Below are 20,803 nucleotides of genomic sequence, written 5' to 3'. Positions count from 1 at the left end.
ACTCTATACACAACATATTCTTAAATTGCTACCAACTTCATGACTTTATTGGGCAATCCAAGAGGCAACACCCAATCAGTATAGTTATAAACAGGATTAGAAAGTCTTGATTTTATCTAGGTAGACGTCTAGACAAAAGTTAATCTCTTTTCAATTTCCTTCCAGAAGAAAATGTAACTTAAAACAAGAACAAAAACTGCAGTATGGGAATATTCACTTCTTTCAGGAGAATTAATTTTGTGAATCAATATTTTATCTCTCCTGGGTTCTTTTATGGTCAATGAAGACATTATAGACATTGATGAAAATTTCCAACACAGAAAGTGGTTTAATTGGTGAAAATGGTGAAAAATGAGAGATGAGAGGGGGGGAAATGTAATTATGTGATTAGCTGAGAGTTGATCAGTGCTAAATGTAGAAATAACACCAATATTCATCTTTTAATTAGGATGATTTTGAAGAACTATCAAACTAATAATAATAATAAGGTAATGCATCCCTATTTGATGACTCTGAGATAACATCACACTCACCACTAAATAACTTTATGTAGCATGTAGAGTCCCTCTGTAGTATGAATGACACTGTTATTTAAATAAAATGAAACTAATATTTGTTAAATCTCATTAAATGCAAATAAAATAAAATAAACATTAAGTTTGTGCACTGTTTTGGAATTCAAGACAAAAAAGTGCTTAAGAGCACACAGGATTGTCCATATAGCTTTATTTTGCAACTCCTCATAATTGGGCTCTCTGATCTTAGCCACTTCCAGGTGTGGGGACCAACAACCTATTGCTGATAATAGCCATGCAGACTGGGAAATTCTAGAAGTAGAAATGGATATTTATACAAATTCCCATGGCTGGAAAACACTGCCTAAATCAAGCACATATTTTTGTCTAATGACTACAGACTTCCTCTTATAACTGGGCACTGTACAGAAATGGGAAAAATACTCATAAGGAGAATTAAGCCAGTGACCTGCAGAAGGGGCTTTAATCGCTTTTTCCAACAGAATTAGATTTTTATGACAAAATATTCCAACTGGGATTAGATCACAGTGTATTTAAATATAATACTGAGCATCAGTTTCTTTTATTTTTAATATCTTTCTTAATTATTTTTAATAATTAGGTTTTGGCTTGTTCACTATCTATCTGTAATAGTATATTAGAGTGAACTTGAGAGATAAGGGAAACCTTGGAAACGATCAGAGTGGGGAGGGGAGTCCCCAGCTGATTAACGGTCAGAAGAAGAAACTTAGGAAAGGCCTCCCTCCACATCACTCAGGTGGTTAAAAGTGATTTGTATCTTCGGTTTTGCAAGATTCTGTTAATGAAGCCTTAGAATAAAGTAGAATTAGGTTATCTAGTTGTGTTTCCTGTCTGATAAGCCTGGAAAGGCTGACAATAGCAAACTGTCTTATGAATCTAAAAATAGATAGTTCTTAGCAGCATCAAGAATTAAGAAAGTTACCATTTAATTTATTATATTAGCCAAATGGAAGCAAAGGAGAAAAGGAAAGAATAAAAAATGCAGAATAAACAATAATTTTGAAAAAAAAACAACTGTTTTTTAAAAAGTTAAATATTGAAGAAACAGAAATTATAAGGACAGATTAAAGACATTATAAAGACAATCTAGAATCTATATAATAGACTAGATTATATAGACTATGGAAAATTACATGCTTCCCTACAAAACTTTTGAACAATATTATAATTTGTTTCAATTGCATCCTATAAATTTATTTCTTTGGCTCTTTGTAACAAAAAGAGTAAAGACTGAAATTAAGTCTGTGAAAAACACCCTAGAGACTGGATATTTGTGTCATTTTTATTTTGCAGAGTATGATTTACAGTATAGTAGACATTTTCCTAGGCTGATCATATCCCTGAAGTTCACTCTACTTGCTGCTAATTAGTGAGATGAAAAATACATCAGTGTTCAAACACAAAAAGGTTGTTCAGTAAATTTAGATTATTTATGTTTACTTACCTAGATTGTTCACTTTGCTTATAATACATTTGCTGCATTTGGATGTAATGGTAAACCAAGGATAAACTCCTTCCCTTAATGCTAAATCCTCAGCTATAGATCACTAAATCATAGTTCAGCTTCATGAGAAAATCTCTATCTTAAGCATTTTTCTCCTTCCTCTTTTCCCCAGATGCTGTCACTGGAAGTCAGTAGCTTCTTTTTCAATTTTAAATAGAACACTGAAAATAAACTGTGGTAAAACATAGAAAACATATAGCCCAGAGCAAAAATCCTTCTCCTTTCATTCTCTTCTTGTACTGTCCCATCAAAGCCCAACATATCAGCTTGTGACCCCAGTTGCATCTTTCAATTCATGTTCTCTGACCACTGATTCTAAGGGACATGCTGCTAAACTGGGGTTCATATACATTCATCATGATTAGAAGTTCATTTCCAGGAATTTGTTTTAAGAGAGCTTTTTTATTTTTCTTTAAAAAAAAAAAAACACAAACATGTCATCGTTTGTCAATCATTAAGACATTGAAGTACAATTTTTTTGTTGTTGTTGTGTATACCCCTAGGAATTTGTTGAATCGTCTTTTACAACAGTGGTTCTTAACCTGGGCGATATCGCCCCCCAGGGGGCGATTTTGTTTTTTTGGGGGGGTGAACAAAAAGGGGTGACGCGGGGGTGAAGGAATGGAAGGGGCGATGGAGCGAGAAGTTTGGGGGACACTTTTGAGACTTTTTTTCTACAGTGAACCGCTGTATATCTGTTGTTCAAAAACATCAGATCGCTCGCTATTAGTGGATTGAACTGTGTTTTAAAATGTTCCTCCAGCTAGCTTCAGTACAGCTACACTGTACAGAACACTGTACATATGTGAATACGCATCGCTTATCTTCATGAGCGTTGCACAGCAGCCTCTATCACTCTACCCATACAGTGGCATGCCATTGGCCAGAATGGGCAGTCATGGAGGGGTGAGCGCTTCTTTCGAAACTTTGCATGCAGAGTGGCTGTCCCCTGTGATGTCAGCTGTAATGTCAACGTAACTGTTGAAACCAGGTTTATCGAAGTTCACGTGTGTTTTATAGTGTTCCAGTGCAGTCGAAAATTTAATTTGCAGTTAGTGCCTTTCATTTCAAAGACCTCTCAACATGGCCGAGAAGGGGAAGTGTTGCCAATATTCGGCGGAATACCTAAAATTGGGGTTCATTCCATCTCCTTCCAATGTACAGTTTTGTCTTCTTTGTGAGAAAACATTTTCAAATGAATACGACTGTGAAGCCCAATCACATTTTCAGAGTTACTGCTGCGAAGATTTTGGGTGAAAATGAGGAACACTTACCCAATATTGTGGGAAGAAGTTAAGTTGCTTCTTTTAGCCTTTCCTTCCACTTACTTAGGGGCTTCAGCGCCATTCAACTGATCCTTTCTAAGTCAAGGAACATGTTGAAGATCACTGAGCATGGCGATTTAAGAATGAGATTAACAAAAATGGTTCCAGACATCAAGAAATTGGCATCAGCTCACCAAGCACAAGGTAGCCATTGATGGTCTTTTTTTTTTTTTTTTTTTTTTTTTTTTGCTTTTTGTGTACATACATTTTCTTTGTTAATAATTGTCTCAGCGCTTATCGTCGGATTTGCTGGCATTGGATTTCACGTTCAAGTTTGAGTTTTTGGCTTCATTTTCGAATTCTTGTGCTCTGTAAAACATTTTGTCTGTCTATTTGTATTGTACTTTTTTAGCATGCACTCCAGTTCGATATTATATTTACTCGTTTTTTGTTGTTGTGCTCTTCGTGTAAACTTTGTGTGTGTGTGTGTGTGTTTCTTCAGTTTAAGGCATTAAATTTGTCATTCTGATTTTTGTTGTTTTCCTTCTGTAAAAAATTTCTTTGTGTCTTTATAACCCTTTTTACAATGTGCATGAATATATATTTTCCTCAAATCTTAATTTAATGTCAGAGTTTTCGTCTTGAAATTCTTAGTTCCTGCATTGCGGTTTGTTCTTATGCCCTTTTTATATATTTTTTTGAGTCTTAAAATTCACTTGTAATTAAATCATTAAATGTTACTGTTCTTTTTCGGGCATTTCATTTTCTTGCAATTGAATTTTGTTTTTAGTGATCATTGCATTTAAGTGTCTTGAATAAATGAGATAATAATGAAATACATGTATCATGAAGTTTGGGAGTAAAGTGATGGGCGGCATCAGAATTTTTCACGCAGTTGAGATATGGAAAAAAGAATTGAAATAAATTATTTGCATCAAATAATGTCCTGATGACAATTTTAAAGAAAACGAAAATGTGTTTGTATAAATTGAAGAATTATTTCCCTGTGTTGTGATTGAGAAGTTATGTTGGGGGAGGGGGGGCAATGATAACTTCCTCAATGGCTCAAGGGGGCAATTCTTTCAAAAAGGTTAAGAACCACTGTTTTACAACCCTGTCCATGGTGGGCATCCTTGCTGTACCTTTTTTCATCTCTTCTAAATTTTCCATCATTTAGCTTTATTGAATTTAGTATCTAGTACTTTGACTCATTATACTACCTCTTTTTACTACCCCTCCTCCCCCACCTCCCAGTTGTCAAAACTTTTCTTTGTAGGAAAATTACTCCGACCTTCTGTGATTTTTGTTGCCCTTTTTCAGTTTTGCAGGATTCTTTGTGAGATGCAGCACAAAGAATTATTTGTAATGTTGCATAAGAATACCAGCACAAGAATTCTGCATCAGTTTGAAAACAACTCTAAATTTCAATGAATTAATTGTATTTGAGACCCAGGGTAATTTACTGCTGTTCTGCTGTTGTATGTTTGAAACCATGCCAAATCATATGCAGAAAGTTTTGGCTCATCATGCTAATGCGCTTCTGGTTTTTGAAAGATGCTTTTTCAGCTTTTCCTCACAGAAATTATTAGGACTTTATTTATTTAGGCACATGACTGGAAAATTAAGAGAAAGTAGAATGTGGCTGGGTATGAGTGAAACACACACAATTTTATCTGCCATTTGTAGGAAGAAGAAAAAAGTGAGATTCTGCTATTGCATGAGAGGTGAAAGCTCAGGTGGATTGTAATTTTTGTTCTTTGTTTTTAACATTTACAGGTCAGCAGATATGAAAAATGATCTACAAATTAAGAAGCTGGGAGTAAAGGCAGTGATGCTGTGGAAATTATTTTAGCATGGTTCAACCATATAATTATATAATGGTATATAACGATAGCTGGATATAATTGCTCTTTCAAATTTTGCCAGCAAATTTGTAAACAGAAAAATTGAGCAAACTGCATTGCCAAATATTTCCAAGAAAAGGGAAAAGTTCTCCAAAAATTTCACAAAGGAAAAATGTCTCCTTAAGTAATAATTGCACTATGGCTACCAAAATGCCAGGGAAAACTTTTCTTCCTGTTGTTTTTTCTTAATATTGTAGTTTGGAGCATGAGATGCTAGAGAAGCTGGACACCACTATACATGACTGTACAGTAAAAAAGCCCAAGATATTCAAACATAAATCTTGGCCACCTGAAGATTAAGTGCAATTCCATTCCATTCCATTGTAATTACTGACTCATTAAAACATTGAACTAAGAATGTGTATCTTGTCTTTTGGAATATCTTATTCCCTGAGGTGAGATCGACTCCCACCCTTCTGCTAGATGGTTTGTGGGTCCAAATGAGGAACATCACAATAGAGGTGATAGATTAAGAGCCAATCCCACCGCCCTGCCATCTTGCTCCCTCCTTCCCCAGCTTGTAACTATGATTTTACTTTCACTGTATTTTCATTTCATTATATTAGGAGTATTTATCTCTGATGATTTTAATGTTTTATGCTATAAGCCACCCAAAACGAGATGGGCAGCAAACAAATTAAGAAACAAATAAATATATAAGGAAAACTAAATTTTAGAAGCTCACTAATCATTTCAGGTCAGTCATTCTCTCTCTGTTTAACTTCTCTTGCAGGTCTATTATTATAAGAAAAATAGAATGGAGGCCTATACATTGTATACAGCTTTGAGCTCTTGAATGAAAGACAAGATATGATAGTGAATAAATAAATATTTCTCCAAAAGTTTTTTTCTTTTGAAAAAATATTCTAAAGGAAAGGCTCTTTGATCAACTCAGAAGAGGTAAAGAAAAAATACAAAGGACTATTGGTGTGCTCAGTAATTTGTTTGTTGATTCTCGTCTGAATAATTCTAGATATTGTACATTTGTCTTTCACCACAGTTGCATACTGTGTTGATTATCTCATTAAGTTCTTCACCGTCAGCCAAAATCTGTTGCTAATTTATTGCAGCATTTCAAATCCAATTGATTTATATGTGAATTTAGTATTTTTCCCTCTTGGTGTTCTTACATTTGTCATTTAATGTCCCATTCTTCTAATCAAAAGTGAATACAAAGGTAAATCTGATTTTCAGCAAAAGACTACCAATATATATAATATTGTTCATCATAATTTTATCTAAAATATTGAGAGGGGGCGTTAACCAGTAAAATCTTTTTGTTTTGTCTAGGTTTTTTGTTTAATCTGTATTATTAAATAAACTAATTACTTAGTGTATTTATATTTAAATTGCATTAAAAGTGTACATTTATGAGAACTGTTCCTGCAAGTCATCTGAAGTTCCTTTAAATGTAATTTGCTAAATAGTTGTGATTCTGCCATTACAGCAGAGGCAAAAAAAAGGCTGTGCATATGGGATGCTCACTATATCATTGTATTTTTTCATTGTTTATTCTATTGTTCCATTACTTTACTATTGTTATATTTACATCTCTTTTTATTAGCCACTTACAGCAGCCACATAGCAAAATAGCAGCAGATAAATTTAACAAATAAAATAAATTGGGAGTGAGCAAATCCCACCAAGAATGCAAGGAACTGAATGAGCAAGATATGGTCTCAACATACTTGTGTGGAACAAATGCAATTTAAAATAAACAATGCTTACTGATGCCTATATTAAGAAATAAACTTTTTGTTTCATAATATGATTCCACAAATTGATATAGGCTATATCACTGTAGCCGAGACCCAATGTTAATGCAAGTGAACAAGTCAAGAGTCTTGTTAATACATCACTTCCAGCCATGCCAATTCAGCAATAACCTAGAGATTTAAGGCTGCAATCTTTAGATCTAAAGTCTAATTTTATATATCTCTATTTTTTTTAAAAAAATAATTCACTTCAGCAGGATTTGTTTCTCTTAACACTTAATTTCACATTGTTCTTATTATGTTGTGAATGCAAAGACCCACCTGTCTCTCCTTCAATTCTCTTCCCCTTTCCAATTTATCGTATGATTCCATTTTACTTTTAAAAAGCACCATGAAAAACATCTCGACAATTTTGAACAGATGCACAGAGGAGCGCACTATTACTGACTTTTGCTAATTTCTTCAGCATTCCTAATTTTGGTGGCCTCAATTTATGTTGGATAACATATCTCATACAGGTACGTTGTGTAATAGTAGTTAAAGTCCAACAGCTAGAAGGCACCAATTTAAGAATGAAATGTAATACAATTGATATGGCCGATTCAAATACTCAATCCAATTATAACTTTCTTTTCATTTTATATAAATTTGGTGATGGGGAAAATCTACATAATTTGTTGTTACTTAATGATGTCTTTCAATATAGTACCAAGTAGTTTCTTAGGAAACATTTTCTAAAGTGACAGCAAGGGGGAAATTCATATCATATTTGCCATGTGTCAATTTTATAAATTCTTATATTCAAATTAAGACTTAAAAATAAGTTGATGTTTAATTAGAAAAGTTTTTGTTTAATTAAAATGTCTCCAATCTATAATCTGTCCAATTAGTTGACTAAATATGATTAGTTTCCTACTCACACTTGCTAACAAAGAAGTACTTCTGTGCTATTCCTTTTTCTTCATTCTTCAAGTCAGAGATCCAACATTACAACAAGTATTTGGAAAAAAATTCTGGATGCACAAACCCATAATTTTTTGCAAGTTAAATTTTTAACATGCAAGTTCTACCTAAATGTTTAATATTTCACTAAAAATATATTTCACATGAAGATTATTTTACACTGCTTCATACTATAGACCTGGGATGGCGAACCTAAGGCACGCGTGCCACAGGTGGCACACAGAGCCCTTTGTCAGGGCCCGCGAGACGTTACCTTATAAGCTGGCCAGCACACATGCGTGCAGTTCAGCCTTTTTTAAAGCCATTTTTCACCCTCCCCAGGCTCCAGAGGCTTTATAGGAACCTAGGGAGGGCGAAAAGCCTCCGGAGCACAAAAAACGGTTTTATGGACAAACTGGAACTTTGGGAACAGACTTCCAGTTTGCTCATAGGGTCGGTTTAAGCCCCTCGGAGGCTTCAGGGACCTTCAGGAGACTTCTCTGAAGGCTCCGGAGGATTAAAAACAGCCCTACGAATAAATCGGAAGTCACTTGAAGGTCCCTGAAGCCTCTGGAGGGCCTCCGGGGGGAGGCTGTTTTCGTCTTCCCCAGGCTCCTATAAAGCCTCTGGAGTCTGGGGAGGCTGAAAAAAGCATGCAAAAAATGGAGGTCGTGCTTGTCATGCCCACATGCGCACTGGGGGGTTGGGTATTGCATTATGGATGCAGCACGCCCGTACACGACCCCCCTGCGCTCCCACTTATGACATGTGAGCCAAAAAAGGTTCACCATCGCTACTGTAGACTTTATTTTCAATTACATTATAGAAAAACATTTCCCAGTTGAAATTTAGGTTCTGAACCCTATTTCTAAAAATGAATATAGGTATATAAACATTTATGTTTTTTATTCTTATACTGCTGATGTGTTTAATCATTTCATCAGAACCATATATTATATTAAGGAATATGTACATGCCAGCAGTGGATTTCCATTTTTTTACTACCAGTTCGCTTGTGTGCATTCATGCACGACACTTCTGCGCATGGTCAATGTACCTCTGGTACATGCATGTGTTTTGAGTTGTGTGACAATACATACCAGCTATATTCTTTTTTATTTATAGGTGTACAACTTTTCCTTCTCACGCACTTGCCCTTTTTCCAGGGTTCCCATAATTAAACATACAGTGCTTTGATTTTGTTAAAAATGTAAATGATAAATATAGTACTTACTTGTAGACTGTTGAAAATGACAAAGAAAACCAGCATCCATAGATGCCTGTAAGCCATGTGCAATCCTCCCCATAGCCATGTCGTGGAAATGAGGGCAAATAAGTACAAAACCAATGGGATCTCTAGAAATCATAAAAACATGAATTTATCACATTGACATGCTTTGCAAAAATACCTTGGATATCAACAGCCTATGAAGATCTTTTAATTTATCAGTGCTTCTGGAACCATCATTCCTATCTGTGATGGCTAGGCATAGTCTTTCCCTTCCAGTACTCTGTTAGAGCTGAAGGCAGCTGACTGAGAGTTGGAGAGGAAGCCCTAAAGCTATTTGGATGGATTATTCAGCAGATGAGCTCATCCCAAAAACTGAAGGCAAGATCAATCAATCAATCAATCAATCAATCACTTCTGGTAGCAGATGATGAGGTTATATTATTATTACTATTATATTACTATTCATCCAGGCAATGCACCACATTTATTAATTGGATAAAGCATAGCTTGGCTTTGTAAAACAATACTGGAATTTCAGCATTAAAACCTGTTGAATGAGTAGATGAGTAATAAATAGTCAATAATCAAAGAGCTGATGAGAGAATACTATGCCCTGGAGGGAGGGAGGGAGAAAAGGAAGGAAGGGTTTTAGATGAACAAACTAGATTCCTTCATTCCATGAAAAATGCAAAGTTAAATGACATTATTGAGCTTTGGAGTTGACATTGCACTCAGAGCAGATCCAAAGTTCTTATTTATTCGGCTATGTACATTTAAATTTGTACAGGTATTTTGCAAAATGTCACTTTTTCTCTTCAGTGACGAACACTATTTTTTAAAAAACCTGAAAGGATAATTAAATATAGGAAGTTCATAACTTAATCAGTTTTCAAACTCACATGTTTACTCATAATAAATTACATATGGAACTTAGTAACAAACAGCATAGGTGCCTTTCAACAAGATAACAAAATATTGCTTCAAGATTTTCCATACAACTGCCATTGTAAGAATGAAACTTTGCAAATCAATGCTTATCTTTTTCCCAAACCAAGGGTACCGTAGGTTGAAGTGAAACATTGCTAAATCCTCTTATACTGGTTCTTGCTTCCAATGTTTGCAGCATAAAATGTGAACAGTTACCTAGTTAAACCTTTTATCTGTCTTGCCTCATAATGTCAATTCTGAATTAGCATCTCTCCAGGTTTCACATAGATGTTTTTCAAGGTGCTGCCATCCAGATCATTTGACTGGAACTCTTTGAATCTGGTATTTTATACACTTCTTACACCATTTGAAATGTTAATCCCCTTCTAGAGATGAGTCAATGCTTATGCTTAATCCTATTCTGAGCAGCTGTTTGCATGCCCTTAATTTTAACACTTTTTGGAAGGTTTGGCAGCTCTTTCTGTGACACAAAAGCATTATCAAAACAAGCATTGAGTCTAAGGAATCAGAGACTATCTGAAAATAATGTTTTCTTTAGGGTGTTTTAAAATTTTACATCTTTGATTCTTTGTCTAAGATAGGTACTTCTTCTGCACTGTACTGCAGCCATATGCCATTGCAAGTTATTTCCTGAAGAAATATTTGGGGAACAGGCATTCCTATTTTTAACTTTCTGCATTTAATTTTCAGTGTATTCTGAGAATGTTCATCTATCTGGTGTAATACAAGAAAAGGAAAATAGAAAATAAAGAAAGATTCTGATATCTATAGATCATCCTGAGAAACAACATCTGAAGCCCTAGAGACTGTCTATTGGCCAGCATAGAAAAGAGACCAGTGGCCTAATTCCTTATTAGGCAGCCTTCTCACTGGGAAAAATATGACAGGGATTTTGATTGCATGGATGGTTGTACATATCTTCAGTTAGAGTTCACGTTAATAAGACTATACATATACATGAATACTATACATATACACTGAAATGAATTAGAGCAAATTTTGTCCTGTAGAATTACAGCAATAATCAGTTACAGCAGTTTTCAACTATTTTCATTATAAATATACATGCAGCAAAAATCCTGGGACAAGAATGGTGAGTGGGGGTAGAGTCTGTCTAATGGGACAGATTGATGAAAGCAGCATTATATGCTGTTTGTGATGAAGCCCTGCTCCTTTTCAATGCATGTCCCAAAAAGGGAAGGTGGCCTTGCAGCACAACAGCATAATACTACTTTTATAATCTTGGTAAATGATGGAACCTAGAGATGCCTACGTTTAAAGTGATGCGGAGAGGAGTTCCAAAGCCTAGTTGAATTTAACAATGAGACATTAACAAAATAATGAGGTAGGCTTCTTATTGTCTGTGTACAATGCTATTTGACAGGCCAACAAAACTAACTGAATTCAGCAGACATGTATATCTAAATAAAATAAAAATCCTGTTGAATTGCTTATAACAACAGATATTCAAGGTGTGGGTTCATGTAATGCTGGATAGATTCATATACTTTCCTAAATCAGAATATGGTTTATTTAAGTTGGGCTTAGTTTTTTTGGAACAATGAAACCAATGAAACAATAGATTCAGTATATTATTTATTAAACAAACATAGGTGACATTCTTATATGTTACAAATTAGCATTTTTAGTCTATTAAACGTATAACATTTTTTAAACCAAAGAATCAATACACACACACCCATCCCCGTCATAATATTACTTTTTGAGTAGGCAATGTTATGCAATGTGAAAAAAAATCAGAAATAGTAAGAAAGAATAAGTAAAGGTATTCTGGTTGTTAGCTAACACTACACCTTTTCTAAAATCTACTCTTCAAAAATAACTAGCCCAGGTGGAAAAACAAACAATATAGTGTGCAAGTAATTGCAACACCAGGTCCTTACATGCACTCTTGCCAAACTCTTGATACTATGGTTCAATATCATGCAAAAACAATTGTGAAATACCAGCAACCTGAAACCACATTTATTAGTAGAAAGGGTTATAGATAATGCAGTTTTGTATTCATTTAGCATTTCATTTAAACTCAAAGTGATCTACGATTTCACATCTATTTTAAGAAACTGTAAGAATAAATCAATGTGGTCTAAACCTGTAAAAAAAGGTGTAATATTTTTGGCAATTATATTTAGATACTGCTATAATTCTAAGTTTTATTAGCAATCTGTTGTCTCAGTTGCAATAATATTCAGAACAAATGCTTTGACTTCCAAAAGTTATTAGCTCAAGAAGCAAAAACCTATTTTATTTTATAGATAAAAAATTAGATTGAATGTGTACAGAATGTGGATATTTATAAAAGGGTTAATGAATAGTTAATAATTTAATGCTAATGCTACAAACACTACCCAACTTGAATTCTGTTTGTGATTCAGCATACTCATTTATACTCTTGAAATATGTACATAAATCATTCCTATCTATAAATATTATGTAATCTATGGGAGTGTTTTACTTCTGTTATTGAAAGTCAGAGCTGGGAAGAGAATCTTTAGAACTGCGGTGTGGAAAATAATACTCTTTTTTTCAAAAATATTTGTGCAGCTGAAATAAATCCTTATGAACATGAGACTTAGAAAACTCAACTGTACAATTAATACATGTATACACACACACACACACACACACATATATATATATATTCATCCCCAGAGAGAAACCTTCCAGATGCCCCAAACTCTATGACCTCCCCAAGATACACAAAGAAGGAACACCACTCAGACCCATAGTCAGCTCCATAGGCTCACCTCTACAGAATCTTGCCAAATCCCTCGCCAAACAACTCCAACCATACACAGAATCCATCACCTCACACATACAAAACTCACTCCATTTCATAGAAACAATAAAGAAACAAAACCTACAACCCAGCGACCTACTTGTGAGCTTCGATGTCATATCCTTCTTCACCCAAGTGCCTATAAAAGAAGCCTTGACAGCTATCCAGAACAAACACAACTCCCCTAAGCACATCCTGGACCTGAGCAACCACTGCCTAACCAACACATACTTCATCCATAATGGACAAAGATACAAACAGATAGAAGGAGCACCCATGGGATCACCCCTCTCACCCGTCATCGCAAACTTATACATGGAATATTTTGAAACTGCCTTAGATAAATCTGAACACAAACCCAAACTCTGGCTTAAATATGTTGATGACACTTTCATGATTTGGCCACACGGGAAAGAAAAACTGGACAACTTCCTCACACATCTCAACAGCTTACAACCCAAAATACAATTCACTATGGAAATAGAAGCAAACAACCAACTTCCCTTTCTGGACATCCTAAACTACAAAAAACCCAATGGCTCCCTAGGACACACCATCTACCGGAAAAAAACACACACCAACCACTACTTAAACACACAATCCCATCACCACCCTGCACAGATCAACTCTGTAGCCAAAACCCTCATCTCCAGAACCAAATGCCTAGCCGACAAAGACCACCTGAAAACTGGATTACACACTCTCACAAACGTATTAATCTCCAACGAATTCCAAAGAAAAACAATTACCAACCTAATCCAAAGGGAGACTCCCCCCAAAAACCGAGACACAGAAAAGGACAACGCCATCCCCCTCCTCCCTTACATTAAAGGCACCACAGATAAAATCAGCAAAATTCTCCACAAACACAATATCAAGACAGCCTTCAACACTGACCAAAAAATAGCCAACATCTTAAGAAGCCCCAAAGACAAAATCCAGCTAGAAAACCAAGGAGTCTACGAAATGTCATACAAAATCTGTCCTGCAACATACATAGGACAAACGAACAGGAGAATAAATGCACACATCACAGAACACAAGAACGCAGTCAGAAAAAAAGAAAAAAACTTCATCCCTTTTCCAGCACCTTAAAGCTACAGGACATGAAATTAATTTTGAAGGAACCAGGTTAATCTCCAAAACTGAACACTTCAACAAGAGAATAATTATGGAAGCTATCGAAATAGATAAACAACCCCACAACATGAATAAATGTGATGATACCTCCCACCTACCAGACATCTGGAAACCAGCCCTGGTAAACAGCCGTTACAACACAAAACAACAACGGACTCACAGCCAGCACCAATCAGCACCAATCTATCAATCATGATACAGCCACATATGCAATCAATCCACTTACTGAAACAACGCCAGCACTCCACACACACCCACTAAAATGTATAGAAAGACATCAGCTCCGGCCACGCTTTAAGCCATAAACACCAGCCTAAAGATGGCAAGTGAGACCTCGCCGAAACATATGTGTGTGTGTGTGTGTGTGTGTGTGTGTGTGTGTGTGTGTGTGTGTGTACTATAAGTGACTAGCCTTAATCGAACTTTAGAAGGTTTTTTTTTTAATAACAAAAACTTAATAAAGTACAGCAACCTGTAGTAAGAGACGAAAATAATTGTGCTTCCCTTTTGGATCTACTACAAGTAGTGTAAATTGAGAGAATAAGTGCTGACTAGAGAAATGCATATTGAGATGTATCATAATTTGCATTTTTGCAACTGATTATAGCTCAAGCTGTTAGCTGCTTGAGTTTTTATTTTGGCTACTATTCCATTTGGCTCCTATAAACATATTTTTAAAACTCTTGGCAAACAACAAACTGCTTTGCAGAAAGCACATCCAAACCAATTTAGAAAACAACTTGAACCAATTCAAACCTTCCAGATAATTAAGAGAAAATGCTTTTGTAACTTTAATATTATTATTCCAGGAATCAGAAAACATTCTGTGTTGAAGTTTGGTTTTAAAAATGTAAATGTTTGATAATGAAATTTAGTGTGATAACACTGCAAAATGTAGGGCTTATATTTCAGCTTCAACTCAACACCACTTTGTAGTACAGTATTCTGGGAGATTGACTTTAATTTGCAAAGACATTTTATTCATATACCTCGAGAAGGATTCAAAAATACAGATACAGAATGCATTCCTATGAAAACTTTCCTACACATATGTCCCAAAGGAGACAATGGCTGTCTAACATATTTCAAACCAGAATTCTTCAGTATACTAGATACAATCCAAAAAGCTGTTTTCCTGATCAACGCTATATGATTCTTTGTCTTCCAATTCCTGGTATCTCCCTTTTTCTGTAGGAAGTGTTTCATGCTAGAATTCATTTGCAGTTTCAAAGGAGTTAGCAGAGTCACCCCACTGAATTGCATATGCTCACATATGTTACACAATGTTACGAAGCCCGAAATAAAACAGTCCATGTGTGGTGGCAAGTGAAGTTTGCCTGACTGATAAGTGATCGCCTCATGCCATGACTTCATTTTGAAGTGGGTAACATTGAAGTCAACCATGATGGGTAAATCAGGGGAACCGATTTCAATATTGTAAATGAACTTTTACATCACATACATTTCAACTGGCTCTCTAATTGTTTTAGTGCTCTTACCTATAACCAAGGAACAGAATAAGCATTGCACAGGAAGACATTAATTTGGGGACTTATTAAATCAACTATTCAACATCAAATATCCATAAAATAGAGAAACCAACCAAACGTGGTGATAAAGGTCAAGTCTAATTGCTTTTTTTTCTCTTTAAGACCCGATTTGTCCAAGCCATAAAGAAGCAATGAAATTACATGTGGGGAATATTTCTGCCACTGGTCTATGATTTCTTTCTAGGAACTCTGAAAATGAAACCCTGTTAATCATCAAGCAATAGAACACAGGAGGATAAATAGCTGAAAATCTATTTAAAAGGACTGTAGTTGTCTTACTGGAGATGTCCTATTTCTTTAAAAATAGTGTAGCAAAATAAATTCGCCCAAATTTCTTTTGCAGACAGTTGTCACTTTCTTCTGTCACTTTCTAATATACTGAATTAATGAGATTCAGAGGTAGGAACATGATGTAAATTTAACTTAATTTGCTTATCATAGAAAAAAGTTTCCAAATCAACAGAATGACAGCAACTAGAGTTGTGAAACTTCAATCGCTTTCACAACTTCTATAGAACATGAGACTTGGCCAGTTCTGAAATATTCCCCAGTTTCATAAAGCAATGAGAATACTTCTCTTGGTGATTATGGTACTGTGAGAAGTCCTCCCTGAAGGCAGAGGTTAATATGCAGGCAAAAGTAATAGAGGCCTATGAGCTGGACTACTATTTTTTCTATCCTGTGGAAACTTCTTTTTTTATTTTAACAATTTGCTTTTCTTTACTATTATTTATACCGCTTGAAAACCACTTAAGAATGATTATCTTGTAAGTTGAGAACTAATTCTAATATATTTATAAATATCCTAAACACACATGAAAATCTAGATTCTGAATAAAACATTCACATGATGAACATACAACATCTAAATGGAAACTGAGATTTAAAAGACCAGCAAAAGTACTTATTCCTTTAAAAAAGGTTCCTCTACTTTTCAGCATCCAATCCAAAATGTCATTCTCACAATCATGTACTTTACATCATGGCTTTAATTGCCAAGCCATATTCTTTTTCTGTTAAAAAAAAGCCAGTAGACACTACATAGCTTATCAACACTGTTTCATATTAATACAGTGTGCTACATGTTGATTTTAAAACGGGCCAGATGTGATTCATTTAGCAACTCTCTCCTTCATCTTCTTTACTTGCCACTGATGGCTAATTAGTCATAATCCATTTTTCCTCATGATATTTATTGTGACAACAAAAGGCATGAGAATTATTATTCAAGAATATCTCTAAAAATGAACAAAAGCATGGATACACATAGGTAGAGCTGTGAGAGATCAAGTGCTAAAGGTGATTCAGAACATACATAGATTTGCTCATAGTATCTATTGGAAGCATTATATATTTTCTTATAATCATGCAACTGCTACCATTTAACCACAGAAAAAATGTATAGTTGTAAAGTGCTATATGTGCATCTATACACACTCTCAATCAAAGTTTGCCCCTCAGATCTCCACATAATCCTCTTTATTCATATGTAAAGCCCTATCTGAATGCCCTGGGATTTATTTGATTTATATGGCTACCCATAACAATACATGACCAGGGGCAGCTAATAATATTAAAAAATTAGTCACACTATGAAGAGCTGCTGATTTGGAAGTGCCCTTTATATCATAACATACACTGCTATTCTTAGCCAACTTAATTTCAGCAGAATCGGAATTTCCATTTTAATTGCACTACAGGAATATGTGAATGTGTGAGAGAGTAGATTTAGAATTACGTCATGCTAGGTTTTTTTTTTTTTTGACTATACAAAGCATTTCAGAGTCCATGGTTTATACCAGCAGTAAATTCACTAGCAAGCTTCTCCCATGTGTACAAATAGGCTCACATAGGATTAAAGTAAAACAAATGCAAATAATACTAATAGGATCCCTAATATTTTAAATGTATACACATAAACAAAACTACTTAGTTATTTAGAGGAGTTTAACTGAAGCAAATGCCACTCTTAAAATATGACTAAAATATTTAAAATACATGGAGATTTAGAAATTATCTGAGTTATTAAACTTTTCCCAGAAACGTATGTCTATATTGTTTCATAGTGAACTGAATTTTTTGTTGTTTAAAATCCCTATGTGTTACTTCTTCTAGTTAAGTGTTCTTTCCTCTAAAACATGGGGAAGCCAACTGACCCTGTACAATTTAGTTTGTAGCAGGCTGCAAAATACATTCACTGTTAAAAAGAGTTGATAGGAGTGATTCCTAAAAGAAGAACATCAGTGGCCAAGTCACCAGGCAGTATCCTTACTAGGGAAAACCTCCATTTTGTGTTCACATATTTGCATGCACGGTTATTCAACCATAGTTTACTAAATCCATTTTTTTAGGATTTACATAATGTACAGAAGAATGAGTTAACCACAAGGGCTGGATCTGAACAACATGCCAGGATGGCTGGTATGTTTTTGGTCTGTATATTATGCAAACACAGCCTCTTACCAGTTTCTATTACATCTGTGTATGATTGATATCTAGAATAAGAAAGAAGAAATTTAACCATCTCCCTTCAAAACCATCAGTGATTATAGCTGCCTAGCAACTCCTGGTAAATCATTGCTATCTGCTGATTTATTACTACTGAGGAGCTGAGATAGCATGTTGATTCCACCATCAAGGAAGTGTTAGCTTTTTGAGGTAGTCCAGACAATCAGTATAACAATGAATATTAGCTGTATCTTTAGTGTAAGTTTATATTAACAGAGTTTTGCAAGCTGAACATATTATTCCTATCCTTTCCTTTAACTCTCTGGAAAACTAGTGAGGGTTCCTTCTGAAATGCTTCCCAAATCCCCTCCTCTTCTGTGGACCACATATCTTTCATATATGGCTCTTCCTCTTGTTTCCCATTCCCCGCATACCATTAGACAGACAAAAAACAAAGGATACCAATTTGTGAATCCATATTTCTAAATGTGCACTTAATAGTTTTGGATTTGCATAGTTCAAATATGCAAGAACCAGAGTGAAATATCTGCTTCATTAACAACCTTTCCCCACACATATCTTCTCTATCTAGCTATCTCAAGTCTAACCTAATTATCTCAATTATATCATTTATCAAAAATGAGGACACATTGAATTCTCTTCACCCCCAAGTGCCCAAATGCATGTTTAAAAATGGCATCCTTTGACCTTTCCATGCTGCCAAGCCAGCAAAAGGATGACCGCATGTAGCAAGGAATATATCATCTTCAGCAAAGCGTGAAAGAGACTAAAAATTGTAAGACTACCATTAAAAGCAAAGGGCTGTATAATAAAAAGGAGAACTTTAACACAAAGATTTGACCTTTACAAGGACATATGAGCATTATATCTGAAAACATCCTAGTGACATTCAAACCCAACAGGTGTCCTCTATCAAACACTGCAGCCATCCTCCCCTTCCTTCCACCTGTTCTCCATGTGAGAACAGTCACTCATATCGCTCCAGCATCTACACTGACTTCCTATTGTTTTCTAAATGCAACCCAAAGGGCTATTTTCAATCCATCTCCAGAAAACCTCTGACAGCTGTGAATCATCACATGCTTTTATATTGGTCTAGCATAGGCATCTAGAGAAAGATTCTGCATGGATTTAGATTGAAAGTGTATCTTGTCTAGGAGCAGTTTTTGTTTTATTTCTTTATTTTTATTTTTTGCAAAGTGCTAGTCAAAATATGCTTTGTGATGATTGGGAGGTTTTATATAAGACTATTTTAGGCATGCTTTATAAGGAAAAGGCTTTTTGGGTAGCCCTGCAGGACAAATGCTCTGCTGAATATCTGGAGAAGGGCTGCCATGCAGAGCAGACAGATATGACTGACTTGCAAGAAAGTTTGAGGCAATGTTTCCCAATCCTTTAAACGTGCGGACTAGCTGGGGAATCCTGAGAGTTTTAGCCATGCTTGGGAATTCTGGGAGTTGAAGTCTACACATCTTAAAGTGGTCAAGGTTGAGAAGCACTGTTTTAAGGTACTTTTATGCCAGATTAGATAGGTTTTTTTTTTTAAAAAAGAGTCCTCCTTTGGAACCTTTATTTTTCAATTTGTGCTAGTGTAAAATGCACAAATTCAATTTTATATGCCTCAGAGAGGTTTCAATCTCTCCCTTTGGAAGACATTTGCTTTCTGCAAATGTTTTCCAACACAAATGTGCAAACTACCTTGAACCTTTAATTCAGGCTTGAAGTTCTTCTTCTGTGTAGTAAGGTTAATCCGTTCATTGTAACTTATGCAGCATAAATAAGTCAACAGAAATCTACTTAATGCGTTCTTAGTTCTCCTTTAACCGTACTTTCCTTAAAGTCAATCAATTTAGAAAAGTCTTGACAATCTTAGCTCTTGTCAATTTTCATTGGTCAAGGTCAAGATATATGTATTGATGGGTCTTACTTTAGTTCTATTTTTCACAATGGAAATAAGCAGAAACCTTTTCCATAGAAGGGTGGATGGAAATTCAACTGATAAATCATTGTGTGTTGCTACACCTGCAGGCCAAAATATCTCATCAGTTACATTTTTGCATTACTCAACATAGCATTATTGAAAGTATGAAAAGGCAATATATTTAGAGGGCCTAAAACTTAGAGAAATAGAAGTTGTTGGGTTCATTCAATATCGTTCACATTTCATACCTGCTGCATTGGTTCTTCCTCTAAATACATCATCATAAGCTTTCCACTGGGGTGTCACTTGATAAACATGGATGAACACCACAAACACTACCACCAGGCATACTAGTGGTACCAGGGCAGCAGTAAAAAGGGCTGCATAAATATTTGGAATGAAGCACCTGAAAGGGAAAAAGAAAACAGAGTCATTATCAAGTATTATAGGAACTTTGACTAGAGTGTGGAAGTTACCCACACATGTTGTTTAACCATATGATTTTCAAGAGTAAAAAGGAAATTCAAATGACATTTAATCATCTCATATATCTTGAATTTATAAGGGACAGCAATTGTCAAAATGGGATTAAATGTTTTTAAGTATAATAAAAGTTTTTACAAATGCAGTTTTCCCAAATAGAAAAAAGCTACTCACTCAAAAAAAAACACCCTTCTACATGTATATTTATCTAATTTAGTAGCACTATTAAAAGAATATGCATTTTTGTACATTTATCATCAGTTAACACAGTCAGAATTTCTTTAAAAACATATATAAAACAAAAAATGATTGGCATATAATAAAAGTTTCCATTTTGGATAAAACAACTGTGGGTTTCCTTTTGTAATAACTTT

General features: G+C 35.1%; 1 protein-coding gene across 1 annotated transcript in view; it reads right to left on the bottom strand.

Moving 5' to 3' along the window:
• ADGRV1 (adhesion G protein-coupled receptor V1) overlaps window positions 1–20,803 on the bottom strand; it is a 232,189-nt gene that overhangs the window by 22,580 nt on the left and 188,806 nt on the right. The window contains exons 85-86 of the mRNA XM_087715712.1: window positions 20,195–20,352; window positions 9,122–9,243 (exon numbers count right to left, since the gene is read on the bottom strand). Coding sequence (XP_087571838.1) covers window positions 9,122–9,243; window positions 20,195–20,352 — 280 coding nt within the window. The remainder of the gene's footprint in view (window positions 1–9,121; window positions 9,244–20,194; window positions 20,353–20,803) is intronic.

This window comes from Thamnophis sirtalis, unplaced genomic scaffold, assembly GCF_051295495.1.
Source record: "Thamnophis sirtalis isolate CommonGarterSnake01/CBP01778 unplaced genomic scaffold, rThaSir2_p1.2 scaffold_5, whole genome shotgun sequence".
In the NCBI taxonomy this organism is placed as follows: domain Eukaryota; kingdom Metazoa; phylum Chordata; class Lepidosauria; order Squamata; family Natricidae; genus Thamnophis; species Thamnophis sirtalis.
Note: the sequence above shows the minus strand (reverse complement) of the source record. Positions and strands in the feature narration are given on the sequence as shown.